Source organism: Henckelia pumila, chromosome 2, assembly GCF_033568475.1.
Source record: "Henckelia pumila isolate YLH828 chromosome 2, ASM3356847v2, whole genome shotgun sequence".
Lineage (NCBI taxonomy): Eukaryota > Viridiplantae > Streptophyta > Magnoliopsida > Lamiales > Gesneriaceae > Henckelia > Henckelia pumila.
This window is the reverse complement of record NC_133121.1, coordinates 112306980-112325432: the sequence shown is the minus strand read 5'-3', so window position 1 is coordinate 112325432 and position 18453 is coordinate 112306980. Positions and strand designations below refer to the sequence as shown.

The 18453-nt window shown below is 34.7% G+C and overlaps 2 protein-coding genes across 3 annotated transcripts; one reads left to right on the top strand and one right to left on the bottom strand.

Moving 5' to 3' along the window:
• Window positions 1-763: 763 nt before the first annotated feature.
• LOC140885034 (gamma-glutamyl peptidase 5-like) lies at window positions 764-2284 on the top strand. Its single transcript, XM_073291949.1, has 4 exons — window positions 764-1125; window positions 1342-1506; window positions 1711-1878; window positions 2064-2284. Exons 1-4 carry the CDS (start codon window positions 808-810, stop codon window positions 2181-2183), a joined length of 771 nt encoding a protein of 256 aa, XP_073148050.1. The 5' UTR covers window positions 764-807; the 3' UTR covers window positions 2184-2284.
• Window positions 2285-2417: 133 nt separating this feature from the next.
• Window positions 2418-10874, bottom strand: LOC140884939 (histone-lysine N-methyltransferase ASHR3). Of its 2 annotated transcripts, XM_073291847.1 has the most exons (11): window positions 10459-10874; window positions 9991-10137; window positions 9414-9581; window positions 6101-6127; window positions 5785-5902; window positions 5351-5447; window positions 5012-5105; window positions 4829-4907; window positions 3926-4097; window positions 3453-3533; window positions 2418-2657 (listed from the first exon to the last, which is right to left on the bottom strand). In XM_073291847.1, the coding sequence occupies exons 1-11, from the start codon at window positions 10870-10872 to the stop codon at window positions 2498-2500; spliced, it is 1557 nt and encodes a 518-aa protein (XP_073147948.1). In that variant the 5' UTR covers window positions 10873-10874; the 3' UTR covers window positions 2418-2497. The 2 variants fall into 2 exon arrangements, with proteins under 2 accessions (XP_073147948.1, XP_073147950.1); XM_073291849.1 differs by lacking the exon at window positions 2418-2657 and having other exon boundaries at window positions 3466-3528.
• Between the last annotated feature and the right edge of the window lie 7579 nt (window positions 10875-18453).

Here is an 18453-nt window from a genome sequence, read left to right as displayed (position 1 = left end):
TGATTTAAACATTTTCTTCCATATATTTAATGGTTTTATAAATTAATTTAATTTAATACGAAGAGATTATAGAAAGTTGACTCACTGTTGTCTGTTTTGCTACAAAAAATAATCTTCAATTTTATGTATTGAAATAAAAAGGAAATGACTATTTAGAAAACATACGTACACAGTAAGATCTTTTAATTTAAAAAAAAAATTGTATAGAAGCGATTACAACCGGTTAAAAGAGTGTTATAAGGAAATAGTTTATTAACTCTATTATTTTTATTTTCAACAACTAATTTATTCCACGAAATATTTATTTACACAATGAACGCATTAATTTGAATAACTAATTAAATTTATTTAAAACGTTACTTTAAATTAATTCTCTTAATTTATCAAATTAAATATATTTCTTAATTTAATATCAATAGTTGACTTTATTTTATTTGAAAATTATTTTATAAATAAAATATATCACAATTAACTCCTAATATTTGTAAACTCTTATTATTATTATTATTCTTATTATTATTATTATTATTATTATTATTATTATTATTATTATTATAAGTATAAGAGAGCTGTTTCAGGATTCACAAAGCATGGTCGACCACTATTATATCAGAATTAATTACCTCGTCGTATCGGAATATAATCATATTCGTTCACTCAATTTGAGACTTCCCTAGCTTGATACTTATTCCTTTCACTTTTCTTCCTATAAAACAAGGAATTAACATTTCTCGAATCATGTGTATAACAGCGCCAACCAAAACCTACCTTTGTAACAAAAGTTCAAAACAAATAAACAAACAAACAATGAAGGCTGAAGGCGAGAAAAGATTTGCGTTGTTACTCGCGGTTAAGGACTCGGACTACGTGAAGAAAGTATACGGTGGATACTTCAATGTGTTTGTGGAGGCATTGGGTGATGAAGGGGAGAAATGGGATTTGTTTCGCGTGGTCGATGGCGATTTTCCGGCCATCGATGATCTTCAGAACTACCAAGGATTTGTGGTGAGTGGGAGTCCTCATGATGCTTATGGTGATGACTTCTGGATACTCCAGCTTTGCTTTCTATTGCAAACGTTGTTTGCCATGCAAAAGAAAGTTCTTGGCATTTGTTTTGGTCACCAGGTAATTGGAAATTAAACCTCTTTTTTTTTTTTTTATTGATCATCATTCATATATATATCACATGCATGCACACGTTATTTATTTATCAAAGTTACAAGTTTCAACTTCTTTCAAAATATTTAAGAACTTAACATCGTCTCATTATCAACCACTATATTAAATCTATGGGCATAGAATTAATCATGAAAAAATATTTTGTTTTTGGGCATATTTTAGGTGTTATGTAGAGCTTTGGGTGGGAAAGTTGCAAAATCTAATACTGGTTGGGACATTGGAGTTAGAGAAGTGAGCTTCACGCAGGATTTCTACTCATGTGGCTTTTCTGATGGTTTGGATGAAATGCCTCAAAATCTTTCTATAATAGAGTGCCATCAAGATGAGGTACATACAAACAAAAGCCTCCCTTAACCTCATGATTCATTCAATTTCTTGCTTTCGATTCTTTTGTGCCTGTAATTAGTACTAATCGGTAACCTCAAACTCCAGCATGAAAATATGAATGATTCCATATATATCTTGAAATTTCTCCATCTTTTCAACGTATATAAATCGTGGGTTGATCGATCGAGTTCACTTCAAAAATAGGTATGGGAACTACCTGTGGGAGCTCAAGTACTAGCGGTTTCAGGAAAAACAAGAGTAGAAATGTTTTCATTTGGGGAAAATGTAGTAGGAATCCAAGGACATCCGGAATACACCAAAGACATACTGGACAACCTCGTCGATCGCCTCCTCTCTAATGGTACCATTGAGGTAATATTGTAAACTTTCGAGTTGATTAAGGCGACATGCATGCATTGTAGGACCGAACAGGGGACAAATACAGGACGTTTTGTGTCATCTAATAGTTTAAATCGCACAAACTATGGTTAGACTTGAGTTCGAGGCAGTTTTCGCTGTCTCTAATTGGTTCCAATACTTGTATATGATAATCGCAGAGGGATGCTGGTGAAGAGGCGAGATTGCAATTGAAGAAAGAGCCAGATAGAATTAACTGGGAAAGGATATGCAAAAGCTTTCTCAAAGGGGAATGGAGTCAATTTCCAATATATTTTTGATGGCTTCGTGTTTTCCCTTTTTGATTTTATTTCTGGATCTGTTACTTTGTATGTTCTCCTAATATAAGGTGCAGTCAATATACTCTACATAAATTTTAGCATGTACTATAACTATGTGTTCAAATAACTCAAATAAGGAAACAAATTAACAACCTCGATACAGGACAGAAATATGAATGACAAACAATTCTTTCTGTACTTCTTTAACAATAATCGTCTGTAGTTATTCTTTCAGCTGTTGCTATTATGAAGTAAAATGACAATTGCATGCATTATACAACAACAAAAGAGATCCGAAGTAGGAAAAAGAAACGCTAATGAATCTGGGGCATCAGTGTTCTTGCTCGTCCTGTTGATCGTCGACCTTTCAGACCCCATGAAATCTCCATTGTGATTCTCCGTTTAGTCCCAAGATAGCCTTGACATTTTAAAGCCCTGCAGTGGCACGGAACTTCTGGTCCAAACTGTACAAATCTGAGAAACTAAGCTCTTATTAGTGTTTGCAGATGTTACGTTTATACAGGAGCATATATAATCTTTTAGAATCAGCATTTTACCTACAAATATTTCCAGTTTCTTTTTAAGATAAAATTTTGGAGCTCTCAAAGCACGTTAGACAAATAGAGAACCGGAAAGTATAAATTATCAATTGTGCTTGGGCACTCAATAGTAGGAGTTCATAAAAACATGACAGGTGCTATGTTAAATAAGTTTTCAACTTATTTGAGTTAAATCAGTCAGAAGAGCATATAAGTTCTTATTCTGCTTACGTGTAAAAAGGATTGAGCCAAAGATTTTGTGAGATTAAATAATCTACCTGAGCTCTATAAAGGATCAGTTTGCATTAACTTTGAGATTATATATATACATATATATATATATATGAGAAATTTTAAGTTGTCCAACAAATTTCTGCCCACTTCATCCCCGACGTGGTGGGTTTTAGTAGTGGTCGGGCATGAGGTGAGAAAACATTATTAGACAGCTTATATATATATATATATTCAACGAACTCTGAAACATCCATACGTTTCTAAAATATGTTGTAGACAACTCAAAAGACAAGCCAAATTAACACCCTCTCACACACAATCAAGTCATCCGCTTCCCCATTAATTTTTCACACAACTAGATACGAGAACCAACACATTCGTGATAGAAATATCTGCTTTACAAGCCTGAAAAGTACTATGTTTGGCATATCATTAAGATGCCTTTCAAATAATAGGAGTGTGAGAAAAGGGAAAATCAGCAACGACTGAAACATACCGGTAATCATATGTTAGCGATTCTCCAACTTGAATAGTTCTTGATGCAAAGACACCAACACGTGTCTCACCATCAACTTGCCTTGTGAAGAAGTAAAAGATAACAAAAAGAGATACTATCAAAATTTTTATGTTTTCACAAGTATATAATTGAAGGAACCACTCTTAGACAAAATCAAAGCCTAGTAAAATGTAAAAAGACAATGGAGTAGTGATATAGTCTCTATTAACAAGCTCATATCTAAAGTTTGGATCTGTTTTTCAATTACATGCAGAGTTAGAAATTGCAACCTTTTTTTCCTTTCTTGATAGAAGGGAGGGGGTTTTTATAGTCCATTGTTTTTCACAACAAAAACTTAGGAGGGGAAATACTTGCAGTATTGATGCACAAAGATTTTAACTTGTCTCTTTAATTATAGAAGGTCAGTTATGTTGTAAAGGCATGAAAACCTGTAGTGGGATGGTGTTACTTACCACTTTTCGAGTTTACAATTGGGTGCGCAGCTGTGGTTTAGAAACCTTGAAGAGTTTCCCTTGAATGTAGCATCAATCACAAAATCCTTGTTAATTTCACACATGTAAAAGTTTTTAGCGTCCTGGTCTTTCATGTCCCACAGCCTTCCTTCACACATAGCATCATCAATAACTGCAAATATTTAGGCAAGTTTAGATTATTAAACCAAATATCAGATTTATTGAAGTCTTTTGTATTTAATTAAAGCAGAAACGCTAATACTTAAGTTATAACAGGTGAAAAGACAAATTTTGAACTTATTATAATGTTGTAGATCAGACAAGAAATTGTGTAATTAACAAACCACAGAAAGGAAACTGGAAGAGAGAGTTTGCCATACTTCGTGATGGCCATGCAACCAAATGAAAATGACATCAACAGCAAGCCCAAGTCTAGTTTAAAAAGTTATCCCAGAGAAAACCATAACATGAAAAGTAATTAAAGAAGCAGAATTTCTTTAACTGATACAGATGGATGCTATCTAGTGATATCCTGCTCCAATGAATGAACCCGGTCTTTTTTCGTTTAGGCTATAAATGTTGCAGATTCTTGAAAATCTTGCGAAGTTCAGAACAATATATTTGGATTCTAGAATTCAGTATCCATGATACGAGAAAATCCGTACCAAAAGAGAAGATGCAAGTTCTAGTATTTATGACACTGAAGAAATTCATGATCCCCACCAAAAAAAAAAGGGAAAAATTCAGCCACCTGTTCCCTTTTTCGAAAATAAAGTGCACAGCATAATTTTTCTGACCAATATAGTAAATCATAACTCAGATAATAATGAAGAGTTCTGTTGGCTGAGAAGCCATAATATTCAAATTATTATAACAGCAAATGTATTGATATTTGAAAACTACCTTCTCCGACATACTCCACCACAAAATCTCCTTTACAGATGGATTCAGCTGCCACTACACCCCAACCACAAAGTTCTGTCTGATAAGCAGCATATATATATACAGCATTAATGACAGACAAGGGAGAAAACAACTCATAACAAATCTGGTTAAATGAAATAAGAACGTTTGACACAAAAATACCTTGACAAGCTGAATCTTTTTCTCTTTACGGAACGGTCTATTAGCACACTTTTCAGAGCAGCGGCACGCTTTTGAGCAGCTAATGGACTGAACCCTTTTAGATGAAGAATTATAGCATAAGCAAATGACATAATACAGTATAACCATATCCCAGAAATTTCAATACATGATAAGATCCATGAAATGATTTAAATGGTAAATATCTACAGGACATATTTGGTGGGGACATGAGATTAAAACTTGTTTCAGACCACATAATGGCATGATCGATGAGTAAGGAAAAAGTTTTCTAAAAATATAGTCCATGATAGAAAAATTCACGATCAAAGAAAATTGAACCTGCATACACAAGCTTCAGAGCATTGAGTAGAGCTGCAACTTGTGCATCCGATATCAGTTCCAACATTTTGGCGCTTTCTCTTGAAAAGGTACATATCTATATATAGTTAAGAAAAAATGAAAAAGAGCCATAATTACTGTTACAATTATAGCTTGTTAATAAAAAGAGCCATAATTACTATCTCAGCCGGTGCTATGGAATGATAGTTCAACTTTCCCTTCTTGGTTATCTAGCACTGTTTTGGAGTATATTTTGATGTCATTTTCTATTAACTGAAGAAAGGAAAAAAAAAACTATAGCTTGTTGAGATAATCAAATCAAGCAGAAATGATGAACAAGCTTTATCCATGATTTCGCATGGGTAGTTAAATTTCTAAATAGAGCAACTGTTATTACCACCCAAGGTGTTAAAAAAATAAAATGTAAAGGATACTTCGCTTGATGTGCACATAAGGAGGTGGCTCCAATTTATTTTCCCTCTGATCTTTCCAGTTTATGTCAATTTTGAACTCTTCAGGAACATAAGGAAGAGGCAAGAAAGTGAATATATCCTGGAAAGGCAGTAAAAAAGTTACCCGAGTGGATCCATAACAAGGAGAAATAAATCCAGCCAAGGGATAAACAAACCAATTCCATCTAAAATGAAGGAGTAAACTTTTATAATCATATTCATTCAAGTAATGTTTTAAATCAAGAATATGATTTCATCTATATCAAACAGTAAAATAGATAAAGAATCAAAATCTAACCTCGAAATTATTAGCTGGAACTTCACGCTGCATCATAAACAAGATACGCAATCCTGTCAGCCATGTCATTAATAAAAAATAATAACAGACCATAAAAGTTTACAAAATATAGATGTTGATATCAAACTCCTGCTATAAATATGCTTAGATCTTGATTAATGATCAAGGTTTGTTACTGAAATGACGACAAAATATATCGAGCTTAAATGTATCAGATGTTAAATATCATACACCAGGCTCAATAACAATACAACTGTCACCAAAGAAAAATACATGAACAAAAAAAATTATCAAAATGATGATTTTTCGAACACATGGCCCATTGCCTAGCTACGACCAAAAAGGTGCTAATAAAGAAAAATACACGATTTGGCCAACCACACTGATAAGAACGACTATCAACAGTTATCAATAATATATCATATTCCCCAATTTTTTAGGTCGTTGATATTCTTTAGAAAAACAAATCAGTGATAACTGATAACAATAGAAGGTTATTGTGAATCATCCTACATTTGGCCCAATTTTATACCTTGAGCTCAACATGCAGAACATATTGCCAGCACAAGGACAATCACTTAATAATCTGCCACTTTTTTACATGAACACAAATATGGAGAGAAGATCACGCTTGATGAAATTAGAAGACGCGAGTATGGAAGAAATAGTACATGTAAATAGAATAAAAATATGGTACTTAAAGGAACAAATACTAATTGGCTTAAGATCTAACTTATTTTAGTATAGTAAAGGAAAGCCATGTAGCCCTAAATACGACTTTTGCTAAGAATGGATATCAGTCACATCATTAAGACAAAAATTCAAGAAAATGTAAAACAACCAGGTTAATAAAGTAATGAATATACTCTTTCGATAAATAAATATGCATCATGATAACCACACTTTACATAAATTACATGGGTATTCCATGCGCCAAAAGTATTTCCATTACTTTTTTTTTTTACACAACTTAAAGTGCGAACCGTTATCGAGAAATATATAGAACGCGGATGGACGAGTGCATTTTTTTAAGTGCATGTGCCTTATAAACTGCAAAAGATTGAGTTTGCTTCAACTTAGATGTTTCGTACCGTAATGATTGTCTCAGATTGTTGGTGACAGAAGTATCCAACAATATTCTGAACAGGGTTTAACAGATATTTTAAGTTCATCAATTGATTCTTAAATTATATCATTTAAGACTTTCTCAAATAACTTTGAATTCAACTTGGAACTAAATTTAGCTAACACATTGGTTCACCTAGTGATGGTCATATATAATCGTGAAATTACGCATATATGAATGGTAGGCTCATCGTTAAGAATTGACTTGAGATATGTGAGTACGCCTCTGACAACATTATTATAGTTGTTTGCTTCTTTTTTTTTATGAGATTAGGATAATATGCTGCTGATATAAATGGGAAACATTATATAGCTTTTTGCTCTTTTCAAAGAAAACTGGAAAGTTTTACATCTTGTATATATTTCCTAGGAATCCATTGCCCTCGCCCTGCGCATGTATGTGCATGTCTCTATGTTCTACATGGAGGTCCTACATACTTAGCAAGTAGCAACCATAACGAGAAATGACAAACAGCAATTTAAGAAAAATATGGATGTTCAAAAGAATTCTATTTAATTCCATGTTGCGAAACAATCCTAGATATTACAATAAATATAAACGCATTTACTATGCACTAGCTAAGATAATTCTCCAAGAAATCACATTTCATGGAAATCTAGATGCATTAAGATCCTTGGATGGTGCTTCCTGCAAAAGTACAAAATACAGTAGAAGTGTGTAAAGGTTTCAGTGAAAAAATCAGATGAAAAAGTCTCCTCACGGGCAATAACATCAGACGAGAAACAGTTGACTCAAAATTGGTTCTTAGCACATTAAAATTTAAATCATGCATAAACTTAGATATAAAGTACAGAGTGATGCAGGCAAAAAAAATGTATCATATCATCCAGAGTTAATTCCCTAGCAATGAAATATCAATATGTCCAAGGCCTTCATATATATGAGATGATCCAACACTTGACTCAAGACACAGTTCTCCTGAGCTATCATATGTCAATGAAAGAAATATTCAATGCGAGTTTGTGCGTCTTTGCTTGTGGTTCGAGTAGGCCGGTCACACTACGAACCTACAGAAGTGGGACCACAGCTGAAACTCTAGGCAATGAGCTCTTCCTTGAGTGTAGTTTACTCTTAAAATCATGTATTAAATGATTAACAGTGACATATAAGAAACTCATTGAAACTACTACTAAATGGATCAAAACTTCGTAACGGTCATTTTGGGATGCTACATTTCGTTTTCTTCTTGTTTGGGGACAAACAAGTAACATTTTAATGTTTCCGTACTATGAAATACAATCCATCTACATCTATTTAATTGAAAATTATCATAACCATGAATTTGCATATTAAATCCATTGACCTTCCAACGTATTGATATTATATCGTTTATAGATTTCACCTCGATTCTGTGTGGAAACTTCGATTAAGGGATGAGGGAGTGGTGTAGCATACAGATAAACGGCGTCACTTTATAAGCTCTTATAGTTGGGTAAATGCTTTACTTCACTTGTAGAACTGTTTCCACAAAATTTTATGACAGCCTAATGACCGGACAATATTGTAATCAGTTTACAATACAATTCATGGCAAAGAAACAGTGTCTCTCGAAGTTCTGAGGTGATGACACATGTGAGGAGAGACTATGACTACTAACAAGCTTTAATGTCAATTGATCTTTCCAGGAAATGACACTGTTGCTCGAAAGACGAGCTAAATGGTGAAACATGGAAATCAGTGGTGAAGAGAACATATTTACAACTTTTAACATGACACTGAGATACACAAAAACAGTTACTTCATGAGCATGACAGGCATCTCCGAGAACTAAGAAGGGTGCTTAAACTTTTATAAACTATTTGAACACTTAAAGCATAATCAGAAAAGAAAGAAACTGTGATGTTAGACAATCTCCTGTAGTAAGGTTGCCAAAGTCTAGCGACAACGAACACATGAACTCAGCCAACGCCACCGTACTATCAGCAAATTGTAGTTATTAGATAAAAACTTATCGCAAGCAACATATTTGCCACTGTCAAAACAAATTATGCCTCCATTCTCCACATAGCCAAATCATTTCTTCGTATGGTTATGCGCACCATATGCTGACAATTTTTTTAGCAACAGAAAACAACCGCAGAGGACTACAATTTTGACCAAATGTAAGGAAACTCTAGAAACTATAGAGAAATAAGAAAAGGATAGCGTACGAAGAAAGCAATGCACCTTCTTATCCAAACGCCAATCAGAAGGATGTCTCCAGCATATTGCTTCTCCTGGTCGATCTGGAAAATGGAACACATGTTCTGGAAATGGCGAACACTTATCATGTGATGCTACCGGACATATTACGCATCGCCATATATGATTCCTTTGCTTACATAGAAAGCATGCCTGATCAATAAAGAAATGCATTGGATTATCTGCTGAAGTATCCATGCTACAATAAAATAAATGATGTTCTCAATGAAAAATTGCAGCCGCCAGAAAAAGGAAGCTTGGTAAAATCACAAACCTGCAAATACTTACCGGTATATGGTTCTTATTCATACTAAATACTAGAGAAAAAGAAAAAGAAAACGAAGCAGACAGTGACAGTGACTGTGGAAAAACTCCTGTTATAAAGAAACAATTCGTACTTATGAGTTGCTTCAACAGTATTTAAAAATTCTCTATGATTATTCAACACCTAGAACAAAAATTTAAATCAGTATCAATCAGATTGACATCAGTATCAACACCACTAATTCGATATACATCACTTTACTATTATTAGATTTTGGTTTGCCATGCTAAAACTTACATGCTGAGGGCACTTGAATTGCCTTGAAGATGAGAACCCAAAACTTTCCCTCGCACAAGTTAGGTGAAAAACTCCTTGGCAACCACGGACTGAGCACGATACTTTCTCCTCTGGGTAGATTAAACTTTGGCAAACACGACATTTGGCCTGAGACAGATTAAACTCGATTAATAATATCATGTAAACCTGCAATGAAATATGAAGCTTTATCATATGAAATACATTCCTTGGGATATTCAATTAACAATGTTGCGTTAAGAGCCATTTGTCTTGTAGAGTAGCTATCCATCACACGAAACAGCTTAGATATCTCACAAACTCACCGGAGTTCATAAATACACCTCAAAACAGTCGACATTATCAAGTCTTTAAGCATGAAGCTCTCCACCGGCCCAGTTAAAGAGGGAAAAATTAACCCAAGAAATAAAAGAAAAAAAAACCCATATGAATTTGACTAAAGGAAATCACCAATGGAGGCGCGCCAACAAGAAATGGCAAGGAACACTTGAATTCAGGAACTCCTCGCTCAATCTTCCTCTTCCGCCAGTGTTCGATGTGCTTCGCGGTTGTGGGCCCCACCCCGCATGGATTCAAATCCCTTCCCTCTCCTCCCCCAGATTCTTTCACCGGCTCCCTTTCATCATCGTAGATGGGTTCCGCCAATTGGGTGTGCTCCAATTCAATCGTGGAGTCGACCCCCAGCACCGGGTGAACCTCCATTGCTACGGACAGGTTCAGGTTCGAAACGAGCTTGATTTCTGGGAAGGGAGATGAGAGGCTCAGGCTCGGGAAATTGGCAAGGTCCGGCATCTTTTTGCCGATTACACAGAGGATAAATGAGCGTGTGAGACGATGAGTAGGAGAGTGAGTGAGCGGGAACATAAAATTTCTGACCATCTTTGCAATTTTGCCAAATGTGCCCCTCGCAGTTGTTGGCTTTAATTTTTTTATTTTTTTTTAAATGGTATGTTTTATAAGTTATTAATTATAAATTAATAAAATTAGCAGAGCAAGATACACGTGTTACATGTGTAAAATAAACTTGTAATCGGATGCGACCGATTGTGCAAAAGTTTATCAATAGTTGAAATGATGTAAAAAAAAATTTATATCGTCTTATTTACAAATATCTCAAAAAATCTACAATAAGAAATTATTTAATAAACTACCATTTGATTTAAAACTAGCAGAGCAAGATACACGTGTTACATGTGTAAAATAAACTTGTAATCGGATGCGACCGATTGTGCAAAAGTTTATCAATAGTTGAAATGATGTAAAAAAAAATTATTTATTGTTTTCGCTCTAATTTCTCTTCATCTGATTTTACTCAGTTTTGTTGGTATCACTTGAGTTCTAATGAATTTTTCAAGCATATATCCGTCAATGAGATTTTGATGAACCGATTGTTGTGCAAATCAAATGGTAGTTTATTAAATAATTTTTTATTGTAGATTTTTTGAGATATTTGTAAATAAGACGATATAAATATCCGTAAAAATTTGTATTATATTATTTTATCTATTCAATTGAATGAAAATTACACCTACGGTCTAGGGATGAACTCTTGTAAAATTCGTCTATTATCATACGATTTATAACAAGATTATTGTTTTCTCTGCAAATATTTTATACATCCCTAATCGGCTTATCCCTACATAATATTTTTTTTCTAAAAAAAAAAAAAACGTGTGATGGGTTTGCACTGGTTTATTCACAGAAAGGCGTCGATAGTATACATTGGGCCAAGTTGGACCATTTTTTTCACAGGTCAAATTTCAGACATTGTGGCTTCAACCAAAATCCTGGACGGTCCAGATATTTGGTGGAAAAAACACAGTTTTTAAAAAAAAAATTTAAAAAAAACACAATTTAATATTCCTATATATTAATGCCCTACATATTTGTATAAAAAATAAGAATAAATATGTATTTTATAGTTAAAACTTAAAATAATTAACATATATTAGACAGTTATTCTAGATAAGCATTTTAATTATCGTCTTAAGTTTTTTAAATTCTAAAATACCAAAAACATCACTCAATTGTTCTTTTAAAAAAAATACCCTGTAATAAAATTTTAAAACATTTTTCAGAAACGTTTTTACAAAAATCTACGAGATACATATTTTATTTTATTTTCCTTTTATAAACCGTTAAAAAGGTTTTCAAAGTATTTATATATCCAAATGAAACATTATTATCAGTTTTCACTTATACTATGCATCTTACCTCATATTTATTTGTTTTTCATGATTACATTTACAGGTGCATTGCCTCTTAATTACGTCTAATGATGGATTTTCGATATATCGTATCAAAAAAATTGGTATGAAAAAAAATTTATACTGGAACTGATATCGAAATTTCGAAATTTTGGTATGGAAACAAAATTCATACTGATACCGTGCAGATACCAAAAACAAATTTGATATACCCAAAAAAATTCTATATATAAAAAACATTTCGGTACGGTATCTCGAAAAATCGATACTTTTGTTCGGTATTCCAACTCATTATAAATATTTACGACAAATACCTATTTCGGAAATTTTGAGTATTTTCTGAACACTCCTCATTTGGAGCAACACCGTGGGTGAAATTTTATATATACTAACCATCGAAATACACACGTTGCGTGTAATATAATCGTAAATATGAAGCGACCACAAATGTATATATTGAGAGGAAGATATTCACAAACTTACATGTTCAGTATCTGAGCATGGTGAGAATTTTGAAAAGAAAAACTATGAGTTGAGTAGAGAAGAGAAACATGGAGCGAAATTAATCGCGAAGGAAAATGGTAAAATCGAAAGAAAAGATGTTGTCCACACACGATCAATTTTTATAAATCTCTCAACTACTATAAAATGAGTAATGTTAGATGTACACATTGGTGTACACCTTGGTTTACATTTTTTCTTATTGATTATAAAAATTTTCTTGATCAACTAGATATTTATTTTTTATCATTGGTTTTTTTGCAATTAATGAAAAAAATTTTAAGTAAGGGTGTACACTACAAGTTGTACATCTGATATTTTCCTTATAAAATAGTAAATATATATATATCAATTTTTATAAGTCTTTTAACTACTATAAAATAGTAAATATATATATGTATATATATATATTCTCATTCCGAAAAAGTATGGTACACAATCTTATTTGATTTCTTGCTTGATCCACCCATCTATGTGTATTTTTTCCTATGGCCGACTAAGTATATATAATATCGATGCATGAGTGGGATATATACTCATATGTCCAAACCTTTTTGTAAAAAGAAAGATGGATACAGCTCACGACTTTAATTCCTTTTCTCAAAACCTTTTTTATTTAATTGTCGGATCTCAATTTGTTTAAGAGTCAATTATGAATAAATCCCCAAACTCAAACATTTCTTTCTCCCAACTCCCTTCCTTAAAGATTCTTTCTTTGCACTCCCTAAGGACCACAAAACTTGATTATTTTAATATTTAATTCTTGTACTCAATATGGGTTATTTTGTGCTTAGATCTGAAGGTTTATACTTATATCTAAAGATCTTTGTGCTTATATCTCATGTTTTAATGCTTATTTTGGTACAAAGAATTATGTGCAAAAAATGGTATCAGAGCTTTAGGTTAAATATTCAAACTTAATATTATTCGTTAACTCATACTTTTCTTTGTTGAGGAGAAGATTTTTATAAAAGATGATTTCAAACGAAGGTTTGAATCAAGAGGATTTTATTTATATGAAATCCTATAAACAAGTTAATCTGTTCATAATAGATTACTTACGACAGAAAGATGATTTCTAACTCTCAATTTTTAGAAATTACCCCAGATTCCTCTAAACTCTCCGGAGATCTTAGAGAAATTCAAAAAACGGTACAATATTACAGCAATCAACTGTATGAAATACCTCGGCAGATTGAAGGAATCCTTAAGAAACAAGAAGAAATTCTTGTAACCCTAAAGGATCTTCAAACTAAAATCACAAATCTAGAACAAACTTCAGGTTCTAGAAAAGGAAATACAGGAGGAAGGTTACCACTCTCGTTTGGTACCGAACCGTTGTTACATCAGAAAGATAAAACCAAAATGGTTCAAAAACCTTTAATTGATGATGAAAGGATAATTAATCTTATAAAAGCAGTATCAGAGAAAAACACTATCTGATGACTACTTTAGAGAGATTAAATCTCGAGGATTTACAAGATCTCACGGATTCTTTTGCGAATCTCAAAGTAGTAGATCTAAAAATGAACTCCCCTGAGGGTGAACAACCCATAGGGAATCCCCCAAGATATGCGGTTAAAATAGAAGAACCACATAGTGAGTTTCAGGTTGGAGAAAATTCACATCCAGCAGGAACCAGATCAAGAAGAAGTAAAATCCCTCTCCATCAAACTCCTTACGGAAAAACTGTTTAGATCCAATACATCCTTACGGGGTTATGTTAAACCTTGATGTTTTGGACTTCAAAAATAGAGAAGATCTTATAGATGATTGGACGTCAGCTATGAGAATTGCAGCAGGGACATTAGATCTCAATAAAGAAGGATTCATTAAACTTCTAGAAATGAGTCTAATGGGATCTGTCAAGATTGCTTGAGAGATGACTATGCCAGATACAAAGGAATCAATCTTAGCAGGAGAATCCCTCAGCGAAATTGGAGAAAGAATGGCCACCCTATTTAAAGCACAATTCATAGAGGTAGACTATTTCAACAATCAAGATACAGAGAAAAAGAGAAGATATACTCAAGCTCTGTATAGCCTCGAGTTACATGATATCTGTTTAGTTGATGAATACATTATGTTATTCACTAAATACAGATGGAATTCAGGAGTCGAGGAAAATGTAGCTATTCAGCTATTTTTCGCAAAAATGTCAAGTTCCTGGAGAGAAATGCTGATTAAAGAATACGTTCCAGGTCATCTTGACACTTTGGCAAGACGCGCGTCCTTTTTGAAAGGAAAATTGGCAGAATGGTGCCATATGGCAGCATTACAGAAGAACTACAAGAAAATAAGGGGTATAAATAAACGTACACCTTTATGTTGTAAAGATAATGATCTTCCAACGATCATTGGAAACAGATAACAGGGATTTAAAAGAAAGAAATTCAGAAGTAATCCCTACAATAAAAGAATGAGAAGTTCTTGGAAACCAAGAATATTTTGGTCCAAACAAAAGGCCAGATCTTATAGGTCAGGAAGAAGAAGTGGACCTACAAGAACATCCCCAGTAACAAGCTCATCACAAAGCAGGGGAAGAACACCATCAAGAAGAACTTTCAGAAGAACTCATACAAGAGCAAGTGAAAGTTTCAAGGATTGCAACTGCTGGACATGTGGAGAAAGAGGACATATATCTACAAATTGTCCAGAAAACGAGAAAAAAGGAGTTAAACTCTTTGAAGCAACACCAGATATGGATGATGCGGTCTTCTTTCAAGATCTAGTCCAAGTATATCAATTTGAGGATATTCCCTCAAATGAAAGCATATACGAAGAAGAGATATTGTTTAGTCAAGAAGATTCTGAGGATGGATCAGAATCAGAATCAGAATAAAGAAAAAGTGTTTCGGCATGAAACACATGAAAGTTTGGCTGGATTCTTTAGCCAAACCACGATATCTCATAATATGGTCCAAAGGATTATGAGAGAAAATCCAACGTTACAAAAGTACCAGGGATTTTCGGCAGGACAAGTAGAAAGAGTCTTAGGCAACCTAGGTGTGACGCCCCGTTTTTATCTTAAATGAGTTTATTTGAGTTAATCGGAGATTGCAGAGTTCACGAGCCGACTTGATTTTGATCAGGGTCCTTTTTGTAAATTTTGGAAATTTCAGGGACTAAAACGCAAATAATGGATTTGTTATATTATCTACTCAACTTTTGACTTTTCTCATTCATCCTTCTCCTTCCTTAGCCGGCTCCTCCTCCATTGAAACGCCCCATCTCCTTTTCAAGCTTTTGGATTTCCGTCCAAGCTCGATCCGGCCGTTAGAAATTATTTCTGAAGACAGTTTAGCGATCACTGCAGCGAGAGCTCCGTTATACCGTAAGTTTTTCAACGATCAGATACATTCTAGTTTTTGGATGTTGTTAGAATCGATTTAGATTCGAGTATGTTGTTCTCTACAGAGTTCTGATCGTTTATTATCTGTCAGTTTTGAAATAGAGCGACGTTCGGATTTGTTATGATTTTTGGAAGCCATTTTCGAAAATCATGGTTTTGAGATTTGTTGGGTTTGTCTTGTTGTTGTTGTATTAGCATTGAATTGAGTTGTTATCAGTATTGAACTGCTGTCTGCGTTGCCGGTTGTTCAGTTATAGCTGTTATGCCGTTGGTTTGAGTTTTTGGAGATTTTGAACCGTTTTTGAGTTTGAACTTGGCTTGTAAGTTGATCGTGGTTATTGATCAATCATCTCTTGTATCTGAACAGATTCGTTCGGAGTTGTCAAGCCCAGAGTTAGCAGCTGTTTGATCGTTTCAGAGAATTGGACGAAGAACGGTATAAAGAGTTTTCCTTGAACCGTTGCCTTGTTGTTGTTAGATTGTGTAGTTGTTTATACAATCTCTTTTGTAGCTTATCCAGAGTTGGAGCTACTGCATTGAAAGGTAAAAGCAGTCATCGTAGCGGGATAGCATACTCGGAACTGTGGTTCTCGAGTTTTCCCTTTTGAAATCTCATACTTGCATCTACACTTGTTCTAGCATGAGGAACTTGTGTATTGTTTGATTGTATTGGTTTTGTTAAAAGGATTATGTTTTATGTTTCTGTTATGCATTCATCTTGAGCCAATCTTGTTTCAGCGGGCAGAACCATCCTTTTTGTTTAGACGTTTGGGAACTATGATTGAGTGGCCCAGGTCGTAGTCGTTTCGTCTGGTGCTAGCATACTCATTATAGTTGCTCAAAGTCTAGAGGAGTGAGATACGTGGCACCACCTCGATTGGGAGAGTCGGTGAGTTGTTACGTGATCTTATCCTCGGGATCCCAAAGGCACAACAGCAATCCCTCGTTATCAGATTTGATATCCCTGTTTAAAGACATGCATTTCATTACGATGTTATTGAGTTCGTTATTGTATTGAAAGTATGTTTGTTACTTGTATTACTTGTTATGTTGCTTTTACTGGGAATGTCGTTCTCACCGGTTATCCGGCTGTTGCTTTGTTTTGTATGTGTACTTGGCAACAGGTGGGGCAGGAACAAGTCAGAAGAGGCATGGTTAGCTTCGAGGGCAAGTAGTAGGAGTGAGACTCGGTTTAGAAGTCGAAGTAGCATGTTTATCTAGTTTAAGATTGAAGCATGTTAGAACTCGAACTTGATATGTTTTGTTATTCGAATTAGTTTGTATTCGGATTGTAATCTGAAATCGAAGTATGTTGTTGTCGTATCGATTTAGACTTTTGGTTGTTTTTTAGGCCTTCTGAAAGCATGACTTGTTATGGCATGTTTCCCTACACCCTGTTATTGCATATGTATTTGAAGTCATGTCGGACCAAGCACGGAATCCTTTCTTTATTTTCTGCAGCCTGAGCATTTTCTGCCCAGGCCTTCCGCGCGCGGGCGAGGCGTTCCTCGCGCACGCGCGAGGCCTCTGTTGGGCCTCTGAATTGTTTGCCCACGCGCGCGCGAGCTTGGTACCTCGCGCGGGCGCGAGCCTTTGGTTGGTCTCGGTTGTTGAAGCCCGCGCACGCGCGAGCTTGGTTCCTCGCGCGGGCGCGCGGCGTTTAAAAAAAAAAAAAACTTTGAATTGTTTTACTCTTGGATTCTTGTTCGCTTAATTGTTGTTTAATCCGAGATTAGTGGTTTAGAATCGAGGTCTCACATTAAGTGGTATCAGAGCGTTAAGATTCTTGGTCGAACTAGAGTGAGCGGGGTAGATCGAGTCTGTGTGTAATGACTCCTCGCATGTGTTTGAATTATTTAATTGTGTACTTAATTCCATGCGAGCATGCTTTATTGTTTGAGCATTATTTGAATTACATGGTTGTGTGATTTAAATTAATAAAGCATGATCTACTTGAGATATAACTGTTTCTGTTCTCGACTGGTATTCGGTATTCCAAGAGGTTTTAAGGGCACTGATGGTAGCGATTGAGATATCTCGTGTGCTAACCTTTGATTATCAGATGGGTTCTCGTCGAGTGATAAACAGAAACACACCACCAGTTATCCCTGCGACTGAGCAAGCTAGCACTGAGGTTGATCAGTTGGATGCTTCAGCAACTCCTATGGAAACCTTGCTGAAGAGGTTTCAGTCGTTCAATCCGCCATTGTTGATGGGTTCAGAAAATCCAGTTGACTGTGAGAGTTGGTTGGATGATATGGATCAGTTGTTTGATTCCATTGACTACACAGATGACCGCCGAATCAGGTTAGTAATTCATCAGCTGCGTGGTGGTGCTAAGAGCTGGTGGATCATGACAAAGAAAGCATTTGAGAGTAGAGGTAC

Coding starts and splice junctions, on each gene's coding strand:
- LOC140885034 (XM_073291949.1), top strand. CDS start 808: ATGAAGGCTGAAGGCGAGAAAAGATTTGCGTTGTTACTCGCGGTTAAG. Junction 1,126..1,341: donor GCATTTGTTTTGGTCACCAG/GTAATTGGAAAT, acceptor GGCATATTTTAG/GTGTTATGTAGAGCTTTGGG. Junction 1,507..1,710: donor TAGAGTGCCATCAAGATGAG/GTACATACAAAC, acceptor CTTCAAAAATAG/GTATGGGAACTACCTGTGGG.
- LOC140884939 (XM_073291847.1), bottom strand. CDS start 10,872: ATGTTCCCGCTCACTCACTCTCCTACTCATCGTCTCACACGCTCATTT. Junction 5,106..5,350: donor TCTGAAGCTTGTGTATGCAG/GTTCAATTTTCT, acceptor TTCATCTAAAAG/GGTTCAGTCCATTAGCTGCT. Junction 3,534..3,925: donor AATTGTAAACTCGAAAAGTG/GTAAGTAACACC, acceptor CTTCTTCACAAG/GCAAGTTGATGGTGAGACAC.